The 13,123-nt window shown below is 38.7% G+C and overlaps 1 protein-coding gene across 4 annotated transcripts in view; it reads right to left on the bottom strand.

The window, feature by feature from the left end:
- Nucleotides 1-13,123, bottom strand: part of mlphb (melanophilin b) — a 97,580-nt gene that overhangs the window by 41,314 nt on the left and 43,143 nt on the right. For all 4 annotated transcript variants that reach the window (XM_061926376.2, XM_061926373.1, XM_072912009.1 and 1 more), the window contains exon 5: nt 3,107-3,148. In XM_061926376.2, coding sequence (XP_061782360.1) covers nt 3,107-3,148 — 42 coding nt within the window. The remainder of the gene's footprint in view (nt 1-3,106; nt 3,149-13,123) is intronic.

Here is a 13,123-nt window from a genome sequence, read left to right as displayed (position 1 = left end):
AAACTACAAAAATGTCTTTGCTGTATCAAATTGTGGGAAACCACATTTTCAACTGAAGGTGAAGAACATCAAAATGCACAGAATGCAACAGAATGGAAAATAAATGATGATGTCCATTAATACAAAATATTACACAAGTTACTTTCCTTTAAAAGTTTTTTTGATCGTCGACGACACGTAGGACTTTAAGTGTAATCCCAGGCTGACTGAAGAAACATTATGGGCTTGATCTACTGAAGGTTTGCGTGCATTGTGACACGAGCAAAAGTGACGGCGCACAAAAAGCTGATCTACTAAACCTGTGCGCAGATAATTGTGTTTCTTAAGTAAGCAAAATAAGGAGTGCAATCTTTTTAGCGCAGAATATATGCTGATAATCAGAACCCGCACAATAAGGAAACGATGCAAATATACCAAGCACAATGCGATTTATCACGGCTAATCACTGTTCTGCGGGCGTTATTTTGAATCTTTATTTAGTACGTCTAAAAAGTACAGCTTGTGAAAACTGGCACAGTTACACACACAGTTATGTGAAAGGAGGCGATCGCGCAGAAAAGACAGATGATGGATGGATAATACTCTGTCCTAATTTTTTGTGTGTCAAAATATTTAGATTGTCAGAAATACAGAATATTAAACATATCATATATTCAGCAATATCCTTTTACAAACCCTGTTTCCATATGAGTTGGGAAATTGTGTTCGATGTAAATATAAACGGAATACAATGATTTGCAAATCATTTTCAACCCATATTCAGTTGAATATGCTACAAAGACAACATATTTGATGTTCAAACTGATAAACATTTATTTTTTCAAATAATCATTAACTCTAGAATTTGATGCCAGCAACACGTGACAAATAAGTTGGGAAAGGTGGAAATAAATACTGATAAAGTTGAGGAATGCTCATCAAACACTTATTTGGAACATTCCACAGGTGAACAGGAAAATTGGGAACAGGTGGGTGCCATGATTGGGTATAAAAGTAGATTCCATGAAATGCTCAGTCATTCACAAACAAGGATGGGGCGAGGGTCACCACTTTGTCAACAAATGCGTGAGCAAATTGTTGAACAGTTTAAGAAAAACCTTTCTCAACCAGCTATTGCAAGGAATTTAGGGATTTCACCATCTACGGTCCGTAATATCATCAAAGGGTTCAGAGAATCTGGAGAAATCACTGCACGCAAGCAGCTAAGCCCATGACCTTCGATCCCTCAGGCTGTACTGCATCAACAAGCGACATCAGTGTGTAAAGGATATCACCACATGGGCTCAGGAACACTTCAGAAACCCACTGTCAGTAACTACAGTTGGTCGCTACATCTGTAAGTGCAAGTTTAAACTCTCCTATGCAAGGCGAAAACCGTTTATCAACAACACCCAGAAACGCCTTCGGCTTCGCTGAGCCTGAGCTTATCTAAGATGGACTTGATACAAAGTGGAAAAGGGTTCTGTGGTCTGACGAGTCCACATTTCAAATTGTTTTTGGAAACTGTGGACGTCGTATCCTCCGGACCAAAGAGGAAAAGAACCATCCGGATTGTTATAGGCGCAAAGTTGAAAAGCCAGCATCTGTGATGGTATGGGGGTGTATTAGTGCCCAAGGCATGGGTAACTTACACATCTGTGAAGGCGCCATTAATGCTGAAAGGTACATACAGGTTTTGGAGCAACATATGTTGCCATCCAAGCAACGTTACCATGGACGCCCCTGCTTATTTCAGCAAGACAAGGCCAAGCCACGTGTTACATCAACGTGGCTTCATAGTAAAAGAGTGCGGGTACTAGACTGGCCTGCCTGTAGTCCAGACCTGTCTCCCATTGAAAATGTGTGGTGCATTATGAAGCCTAAAATACCACAAAAGAGACCCCCGGACTGTTGAACAACTTAAGCTGTACATCAAGCAAGAATGGGAAAGAATTCCACCTGAGAAGCTTAAAAAATGTGTCTCCTCAGTTCCCAAACGTTTACTGAGTGTTGTTAAAAGGAAAGGCCATGTAACACAGTGGTGAACATGCGCTTTCCCAACTACTTTGGCACGTGTTGCAGCCATGAAATTCTAAGTTAATTATTATTTGCAAAAAAAAAATAAAGTTTATGAGTTTGAACATCAAATATCTTGTCTTTGTAGCATATTCAATTGAATATGGGTTGAAAAGGATTTGCAAATAATTGTATTCCGTTTATATTTACATCTAACACAATTTCCCTACTCATATGGAAACGGGGTTTGTATAATTTTATAGCTGCTGGATGACTAAAGGGGCTGATTAAAACAAACAAAATGATTGTGTTTTGTTGTCTGCTGGCATTTTTTTTTTTTTTTCAAATACCGTTTGTTTTTTCATTTAGGAAATATATTATTGTGTTATATTTTCTACACATCCACAACCCTAGTGAGGATAAGCGATATAGTAAATGGATGGATGAATGGATATTTCCCATATGAAAAAACATCTATCATTATTAATTTTCTTGCGTTTGGATCATTCTTGATGCATGAATGCGCTGCGGTGCTGTACGCCTCCTTGCAAAGCGCACCGTCAGTGTGCTAAAAATAGTTTTTATTGTCTAGATTGTGATTGTATACTGTATAAAAATTGTTGCAAGTTATAGATCTGTGCTGCTTGTTAAACAACAACGCAGACAGGTTGGGAAGCACAATAACATGAATGTGGAGTGTTTTCATAGCCACAGCCAGGAGTACACGCAAAAACATAATTTAAATGAGACGGTATGCACCAGTTATCATGTGCACATTCAGTCTTATTAGATCATCTATTTCGCGTGTGGTATTTGAATCTTAGTAGATCAGGCCCATTGTTATTTGGCAAAAAAGAAGTAGCTCAATGTAGTAGTTATATGTTTTGTCGATGACACGTAGGCGTTTGTGTGTACCTACGTGCCTACTGAAGAAACATATTGTTTTTTAAGAATGGTATAAAAAAATTTAGCTTAATGTTGTAGTTGTTAGCTTGGTTGATGACACATACAGTAGGCCTATTTTATAGTACAGGCCTACTGAAGAAATGTATTGTTTATCAAGATAAGTGGATTCTTTTTTTTCGAAACACATAAGTCTGATTCTACTTACTGTGAAGTTCAGGGTTGCTCTGTGTGTCGTAGTCACCAAGTTCTAGGAAAGATGCAGAAATAAGCAACGATTTGTATTCATCAAGTTCTAGAAAATAAGTAGAAAAAAGCAATGACTCATATTATCAAGGCTTAGAAAAGATAAAGACAGAAGCAATGTTTCATAGTCACCACGTTCAAGAAAAGATGCAGAAAGAAACAATGATTCGTATACATCGAGTTTTATAAAAGATGCAGAAAGAAGAACTATTCTGTATTCATAGAGTTTAGAACATATGCAGAAAAAAGCAATGAGTCGTATTTAATACATTCTAGAAAATAAATTAGAAAGAAGCAAGGAATTGGTGCATCACATCTTAGAAAATATCCATAAAGAAGCAATGATTTGTTTTTATTAAGTTCTAGAAAATATATTTAAAAAAAAGCAATGTTTCACAGTCATCACGTTATAGAAAGGATGCAGGAAGAAAAACAGATTAATACACACAGAGTTCTAGGGAAAATGCAGAAAGAATAAATATTTTGTTTTCATCGAGTTTAGAAAAGATGCAAAAAGAAGCAATGATTTGTATCCATTACGTTCAAGGAAGGATGCAGAAAGAAGCAATCGTTTGTATTCATTATGTTTAGAAACGATTCAGAAAGAAGTAATAATTTGTATTCTGCACACACTAGAAAATATGCATAAAAAAGCAATAATTTTCACCAATTTTGTTTCGTTATTTTACTACCACAAAAACTACGTCAAGACGGACACAAATCTTTTTTGAATTTGCACTGCTCTTTTTACTACTTTGCACTGTATTGTTTACATCGTACACCGCGGAGGTCTCGTGCAGCAGTGATGCCATTGTTAACACTCGCGATCAGCTGTTAGCCCTCTGTAGCAAAGCAAAGATAACCGGCAAAAGACCTGATATTCACCGCAAGCTGTCGTGCTAGGGGTAAAGTGCCGCCACAAGAAGAGACGCTTCAAACCCGTCCTATCCTAGGTCATCACCGGGAATGTAAGCTCTCTTCCCAATAAGATGGACGACCTAGCTGTACTAACTTGACATCAGAAGGAATTCCGGGAATGTTACTTCATGCCTTTCACGGAGACCTGGCTAAGGGAGCTAACATCAAACTCGGACGTTAAACTTGATGGTTATCAGCTGATGCGGGCTGACAGGACCAAGGAAAGTGGTAAGAAGAAGGCAGGTGGGCTGGCTGTGTTTGTGTACGATAGATAGTGTAATCCAATGTACATCACTAATAAAGAACAACTCTGCTGTAAAGATATCGAAAATGCTGGCTCTGTGTGTGATGTCCAGCACTTAGTAACAAACAGGCTGCAGACACAGCTCCCACGGCCCCTCTTCTTCATTACTGGGGACTTTAATCATGCCTCTCCCTCACACAATATGTCACAACACAGGGCCCTTGCTATGCAAACACCAAGGAAACATACACCTCATCTCCTCTCTCTCCCCTTAGAAGATCAGATCACAAACTGGTGCACCTCCTGCCTGTGTACAAACCTCTGGTACACAGACAACCAGCCGTCACCCGCACTGTTAAAAGATGGTCAGATGAGACGCAAGAAGCTCTTAAGAACTGTTTTGAAACAATGTCTTGGGAATTGTTCTGTGATGACTATTAGGAGGACAGTCAGTACATGTCCATGCACCAAATAAGTCTGATTTCTCAAATAGTTTGATTCTAAACAAGCCTCATACAACCCATGGAAACACCTTCATCTTTTTGAGTTCGGTTTTTGAAATGTCGAACAAACACACCTGGATTATGCATTTGGAAATCTCTCGAAAAGTTGTGTGCGGCCACAGAGGACCGTTGGTATCGTGCATGTGCCAGTCTCAATGCACGGGATACAATCCGGAAGTGGACACCATTTTATAAAAACAGCAGCAATTGTAATGAAGAGGATACTGTTTATTTGCTTCACAAATTAAAAGAACACAACATTTTGAAATGCATCGATAGTAGAAAAAAAGAACCAGATTTATTTAAGAAAGTAATTAAGGAAATGTAAAATGCCGGCTTAATTCGAACTCCCGAACAAAATACGAATCAGATTAATAATGAAGTATGTATATTGAAGGCGAATAATAAAGCGTACACAAACCTCTTCACGCTGCATTTGTGTAAGCCAACTGATTATCTTTCCGCACCACGGGCAAGATCCAGAACAATAGCAACCCATTTATCCATCCATCCAAGCTTGTCCCTTCAGGGTCGCGGGGGGTGCTGGAGCCGATCTCAGCAACCTTCCTCTAGAAATCAGTCGGGGCACAAACCTTTCCTTTGGATTTAAAACTCCCTCCATCACTTCACAGAGCCTTTTGAATGAACTTTGAGACATTCAAAAGTTTTGTTTCCATGATTTTCGTCTGAAAATTCCTTCGGAAAAAAATGTCTTTCTTTGCATCCGACCCGATACATTCTTGGTAGTAGCGTCATGTCTGTAGCTCAATCCAAGATAATTTCTTGATGCTGTCTGCTATTTAACATCAGCATAGCAATTAGAGACATATTTGTAATCGGTTTTAACATCAGTTAAAACAAATTGTAAGGATCCGCAAATCCTAGTGTGACATCATAGGTCAACCGGAAAAGTAAATCAGTTATCCTTGCTAAAATGAAATAAGCGCCCCCCAGTGTACGGGAGGCACAAGGCAAATGACCAATAGTCACATTTGAGAGTGTGCATGGACACTTAGACTTCACATGAAGGTGTGAAAATACAAAAAAATCTAACTATTTGAGAAATCAGACTAATTTAGTGCATGGAAATATAGTGATTGACAGTCTCACACACTGCATTCCAGACTATATTAGTTTCTGAAATAAAGGTCATCCTCATCTACAGGAGGAAGATGGAGGAACAGCAGCAGCAGAAGATTTTCAGTGGAGTCTGGAAGGGCCTGAAAACCACTTCAGGTCAGAAGATTTTCAGTGGAGTCTGGAAGGGCCTGAAAACCACTTCAGGTCAAAAGGTCTCCAACACAGAACTGGTTAGGGATCAGGAATGGGTGAATGACCTGAATACTTTCTTAAACATATTTGAACAGCCATCCACCCCACCCTCTACCCGTTCACATTCAACTCTGCTGCAACGACCACTGTCTGTCTTTGCTGCTGACTGCGTCACTCCCACTTCTTCCTCCTGCCCATCATCACTCTCTGCTCCCTCCATCGTCATCCCACCACCACACCCACACTTCCAACAGACAGTCCACCTGTTCTAGCCTGTCACCCACAACAGCCCGGGTGAACAGAGAACAAAGGAGGCTAAAGGTCAGGAAAGCAGTTGGTCTAGACTTAGCTCATCAGCTCTAGACTCCTCAAGGCATGTGCAGACCAGCTTTTTGGGGTCATGGAGCACATGTTCAACCTGAGCTTGAAACTGGGAAGAGTACTAGCACTCTGGAAAACATTCTGCGTGGTACTGGTGCCAAAGACGTCCCGCCGCAAGTACTTCAACCATTACAGACCAGTGGCACTGACATCACATCTGATGAAGACATTGGAGAGGCTGGTCCTTTAAAATCTGCGTCCACCGGTGAGCTCATCAATAGACCCACTGCAGTTTGTCTATCAGCCAGGCATTGGGGTGGATGTCGTCGTCATCTACCTCATGCAGAGATCTCTTTCATACCTGGAGAGGGCTGGGAGCAGTGTGAGGATCATGTTCCAGGATTTAACCAGTGCTTTCATACAGCCAATGGTTCTGCTTGAAACAAGCTGGACTACACAGGAATCGACCTGCACTTGACATCATGGCTCCTGGACTACCTGAATAATCGGCCACAGTTTGTGAGGACACGGGACTGTGTGTCTTACCCGGTCATCTGCAGCACAGGGGCTCCCCAGGAGACTATCTTGGCTACCTTTGTTTTCCCCCTGTACACTACAGACTTCTCCTACTACACACCTAACTATTACCTGCAGAAGTTCTCTGACAACTCTGCCATTGCTGGCCTCATCACTGAGGGGGATGAGAGAGAGTACAGACAACTCAACATGGACTTTGTGGACTGGTGCCAATGGAACTGCCTCCAGGTCAACGCGGGTAAAACCAAAGAGCTAGTGGTGAACAGACCCACAGGGAAAATACATTGATATTGTGGACTCTTATAAGTGCCTGGGTGTTCACCCTAACAACAAACTGAACTGGACTAATAACACCCAAGCTCTCTATAAGAAAGGCCAGAGCATATTTCCCCTGCTGAGGAGATCCAGGTCCTTTGGTCTCCTTGTAGCACTCCTCAAGACCTTTTACTACTCTGTAATGGCATCAGCCATCCTTTACAGGGTGGTCTGCTGGAGCAGAAGCACTACGGCTGCTGACAGAAACAGACTAAATTAACTGGTGAAGAAGGCCAGCTCTGTGCTGAGCTGCCCTTGGACCGTGGTGAAGTGTTGGGAGACAAAAGGATGATAGCAAAGCTTTCATCCCTGATGTAGAATGTTTCCCACCCCCTGCATGGTACTGTCATAATGTTATATTGATAATATGTTCCAGTTTATGTGCACGGTGTGCATGTCTGTTATGCTGGAAATTTGGAATACAAATGTTTGCTAAAACTAAAGCTCTCAGCTGATCGTTTTTGCTAAAAATTCCATAGTGTATAGTTTTAGTTGTAAATGTTTTTGTATTTAATTTGTGTACTTATTTCACTTTATGTTAGCAATCATTGCCCTTTGCTGCCGTAACACTGTGAATTTCCCTTTTGTTGGATAAATAAAGGATTATCTTATCCTTTCTTATCTGATCTCATACTTTATTTTTTAAAGAACAGTTGATTTGTTTTTTGTCTTAATTTTGGAACAGATTGCTAAGAAAAACTGAGGTACTAGTGTCAATATAAATATGATGTTCTTTATAACAGATAACATATAAAGGGTGCGACTTGTCCAGGGTGTACCCCGCCTACCACCCAAATGCAGCTGAGATAGGCTCCAGCACCATCATATGTTTGGGACTGGCAAAATGTATGAAGAAAAACACATTTTATAGAAAATAATGATAGTTTTACATACAGAAAACATTGTGAAATACATTAAAAAATATGAATATAATTTATAAATATACATTTAACAATACTTTTACTTTATTGAATACTCTTAATGGCAAGACGGTAATGAGTGGAAATGGGAGAACCACCTTTGTCCTTTACGATGCATTCTTTTTAGGATTATTTTGCAGTCGTATTCGATACGAGAAATATAGGAACTGAATCACAAACGTGGATTATTTGTTTGACACTACATTCCACGGAATGATAAACTCGTTTATTAATGCTTTATAGTAACATTTGTTTGTTAACTGAGACAACATTTTGGCGTAAAATTTTCACCAAAAACAGAGTCCTACAAAAAGTTGTCAGACAAAAACCGAGGTAAAATGAATGTTTTTTTTTAACTTGTTTTATTTTGCAGTGCAAAATAATAACGTTTTGGTTTGCAGAGTATATGTGGATCATTGGCTGATTAATTAATTGATTGATTGATTGCGTTTTGAGATAAAAGAATCAGCAAAAGCAGCTTCAGCACATTAAAGTAGGAAAACAAAATCCCTTCAGACAATTGAGTAAAACAAAACCACGAATTAAGTACTACAAATTTGTGTTCATACACCGTTTGTGTGTGTGCGTGTGCAACTGTGTATGTGTTTGAATGTCTGTGTGTGTGTGTGTGTGTGTGTGTGTGTGTGTGTGTGTGTGTGTGTGTGTGTGTGTGTGTGTGTGTGTGTGTGTGTGTGTGTGTGTGTCCGCGCGTGTGCGTGAGTGTGGGCGTGTGTTTGCGTGTGCGTGTGTGTGTGTGAGTGTGTGTGTGTGTGTGTGTGTGTGTGTGTGTGTGTGTGTGTGTGTGTGTGTTTGCAGTCATGCAGGTCGAATGTAATGTGGTCATATGCATACACTTTGAAGTAATTGCTGTTGTAAATGTTGAATTGCTGTATTCTGTATTTATTTTCATATTCGGTAATGATATAATAGTTTCTAATACAATAAGTGAATATTTGGTAACTTATGTTAACTGCACACAAACAATTTGGCATAAACAAACACAACGTTTCAGATCAGATTGTTGAAGTTCAGGCCAAGAACAGATCAGACATGTGACTGGAGAATCACAAGGTCTGTTCCAAGCCGGTGAGTCAGTTTGACCCAGCTGCCGTTCATAATTCACTCAAGCATCAATGATCTCACTTGGGGAGCTGGCAGGATCCTGCTCACCACTGCAGGATCTTTGATGCCTTAGGGTGTTAACAAACTCACTGGGACCTCCAAGAGTCCTGAGAAGGTTTTGATTGAGATTCTCTCACAACAAAGGCAAACAAATAGTTGAATCCAAAACAAGAAGACTAGACAACATGTCTCAGGACTGAAGGACAAAGGCTGACTTGTTCAGTCTGTTTCAGGATGAGAGCAGCTGTGAGCATTGGAACATGGAAACAGGAAAGATGGAAAAGATTAAATCCCATTAAAGATTTGGCAGGACACTAACGTAGCTTATTATGTGACTCAGTGTCACAGGAATGAGGAGTCTCATGCAAATCATAGACAAACACACATGGAGGTTCTGGACGTGTTAGCCACCACAAGCTTTGAGTAGTTACACTAGTTACAGTAGTCGTAGTTACAGTAGTAGTAGTTGCCGTCTTCTAAGTAGCTACAGAATTCCATGTAGTTACAGTTGTTGCAATAGTCTGATTAGTTGCAGTTGTTACAATAATTACAGTAGTTTCTTAAGCTACAGTAGTTACAGTGTAGTTAGTTGTTACATTAGTGTAGTTAGTGGTTACATTAGTTTGAGTATTTACAGTAGTTACAGCAATTACAGTAGTCTGAGTGGCTACAAGTTGTAGTTACAGTCACTACAGTAGTCTGAGTATTTACAGTTGTTCCATTAGTAGTTATAGTAGTTCAAGTCATTACAGAAGTCATGGTAGTCTAAGTAGTTTCAGTTGTTACAGAAATGATGCTAGTCTGGTTATTTATAGTTGTTATAGTATTTATAGTAGTTACAGACGTAACGGTGGTCTTAGTAGTTACACTTGTTAAAGTTAAGTTAAAGTTAAAGTACCCATGATTGTCACACACACACTAGGGTTGGCGAAATTAAGTTAGAGTTGTTTTAGTAGTTACAGCCGTCTAAGTAGTTACAGTATTCCAAGTAATTAGTTGTTACGGTTGTCTGATTAGTTGCAGTTGTTACAACAATTACAGTAGTTACAGTGATCCGAGTAGCTACAAGTTGTAGTTACAGTCACTACAGTAGTCTGAGTATTTACAGTTGTTCCATTAGTTACAGTAGTTATAGTCGTCAAAGTTGTTACAGAAGTCATGGTAGTCTAAGTAGTTTCAGTTGTTACAGAAATTATGCTAGTCTGGTTATTTACAGTTGTTATGGTGTCTATAGTATTTATAGTAGTTACAGACGTTACGGTGGTCTTAGTAGTTACACTTGTTACAGAAGTTACAGTAGTTATAGTAGTTACAGCCGCCTAAGTAATTACAGTATTCCAAATAATTACAGTTGTTACGGTTGTCTGATTAGTTGCAGTTGTTACAGTAGTTACATTAGCAACAGTAGTGACAGTGGACTGAGTAGTTACAGTTGCTACATTAGTTTTAGTAGTTTGAGTATATACAGTAGTTACAGAAGTCATGGTAGTCTTAAATAGTTTCAGTTGTTACATAAATAATGCTAGTCTGGTTATTTACAGTTGTTATAGTATTTATAGTAGTTTCAGACATTATGGTGGTCTTAGTAGTTACACTTGTTACAGAAGTTACAGTAATTAGAGTTGTTACAATAGTTACAGCCGTCAAAGTAGTTACAGTCTTCCAAATAATCACCGTTTTCCAAGTAACTAGAGTTGTTACGATTGTCTGATTATTTGCAGTTGTTACAGTAGTTACATAAGCAACAGTAGTTACAGTAGTCTGAGTAGTTACAGTCATTACATTACGTTTAGGAGTTTGAGCATTTACAGTTGTTACAGTAGTGACATTAGTCTGAGTAGCTACTAGTTGTAGTTACAATCACTACAGTAATCTGAGTAATTTCAGTCATTACATTCGTTACAGTAGTTATAGTAGTTACAGTCGTTAAATAAGTTATGGTAGTCTGAGTAGTTACAGTTGTTACAGTAGTTATAGTAGTTACAGTCGTTGCAGAAGTTATGGTAGTCTGAGTAATTACAATAGTTATAGTATTTACAGTAGTTAAAGTAGTTACAGTTGTTGCAAAAATTACAATATTTACAGTAGTCTGAGTAGTTACAGTCATTACAGTAGTTTGAGTAGTTAGAGTAGTCTGAGTGGAGTTACAGTAGTTACAGAAGGTACAGTAGTTGTAGTTTCTGCATGAACAAGTACTTGAATATTTGTTGTGGCGATGCTGAGCCAACAAGCTATAAAACAAGATAGAAGACATTGCAGGACTGAATCCAGCTGTGGATTCCTGTCACTCTTTAGGGAGATGTTGCCGGAAATTTCTGCACATCATGTGACATCAACTGTGGATCGTCCTGAGAAACTCTTTATGATTTTGTAAGGCAGAGAATAAGTAATGTTACTCTTCTACTTGGTTTTAGTAGAACAACTCCAATCACAATCAATCAATGGGTATAGTTTCTCAATTAAATAAATAGATATACCGTAGGTTTCACCATCAATTAATCATAGATTAATCAATCAATCAATATATACTGTAGGTTTCACAATCAATCAATAGGTATGGGTAACACAATCAATCAATAGGTATAGGTTCCATACTAAGGTTTGCTGATCACTTTAAATATCCATTGTGATGATACCAAGCATATTATCAGCATCAGATTAATACTAGAATAATAGGATGTTGATTTCTATGTTTATTTTGTAATTAATGAATTTATTAACAACAATTAACAACATATTGTTGTATTGTTGACATTGTTATATTTATATATTATTACATTCTGTTCAAAACTTTTATGGACGGAATTTCTAGGCGCAGTCAGGGCATCGAGGAGATCTTCTTTGGTGGCTGCATGATCAGGTCTCTGCTTTTTGCAGGTGATGTGGTTCTGCTGGCTTCATCTGACTGTGATCTTCAGCTTTCACTCGATCGCAGTTGAGTTTAAAGTGAATGGGATGAAAATCAGCACCTCCAAGTCAGAGGCCATAGTTCTCGCCCGGAAAACGGTGGAGTGCCATCTCCGGTTTGAGGAATAGATCCTGTTAAGGACCTTTTAAATATAGTTTTTAACATTATGAGAACCATCTAGACATGAAATAACACACTGTAGTTACCTTTACACTCCTTTGAATCAATTTAGTAATGCTGTCTGAGGCTGAGCCAATCAGTAACCACAACTTACTGAACAGCACGCTCTGATTCACGTCTTATTTAGTGGCCAATAATACTGTAATTCATATTTTTAATTAATTTAGATATTTGTATGCTTCCAAATGCCTAATTTCGGACCAAACAAATTGGGGACTGTGGTTTAAAAAAAAAAAATCTGTGATGCGTTAAAGCTAAAATATTTTAAGCAGGATGTGGGACGCAAATATATTGTACATACAAACACACATACATAGGCACATACACCAATTATTCATACATATATACATACATACGTACACTCAAATGGAACAAGGGATTCAATTTTCAGGCTGATCCGGATGATTTTCACTACGTTACCTTACGTTTTTGTTGCAAGCTTCAACTTCTGTGTGTGTATAGTAGTAGCTCTGCCTCCACCCACAGAGACACAGATAGTGGATGACTGACAAGAGGCTTTACTCCATTCCGCTATGAATAACTCTAGAAATTCTGGAGTGGATTTTGATGAAACTTTCAACAAATATCCAAAATGGAATAAAGAACGGAAGCTTACATATTAATGTATACCGAGTATTTTTTGGTACCGGTTTTTAATTACTGCATAAGGATTGTGAAGATTCTGGACTAACAATACTGCTATCTGTATTTTTTGTTCCTTCAGCTGACCAATGTAATT

The sequence above is a fragment of the Nerophis lumbriciformis genome, linkage group LG31, assembly GCF_033978685.3.
Source record: "Nerophis lumbriciformis linkage group LG31, RoL_Nlum_v2.1, whole genome shotgun sequence".
NCBI lineage: Eukaryota > Metazoa > Chordata > Actinopteri > Syngnathiformes > Syngnathidae > Nerophis > Nerophis lumbriciformis.
The sequence above is the reverse complement of the archived record's forward strand: the minus strand, read 5'-3'. Positions and strand labels throughout refer to the sequence as shown.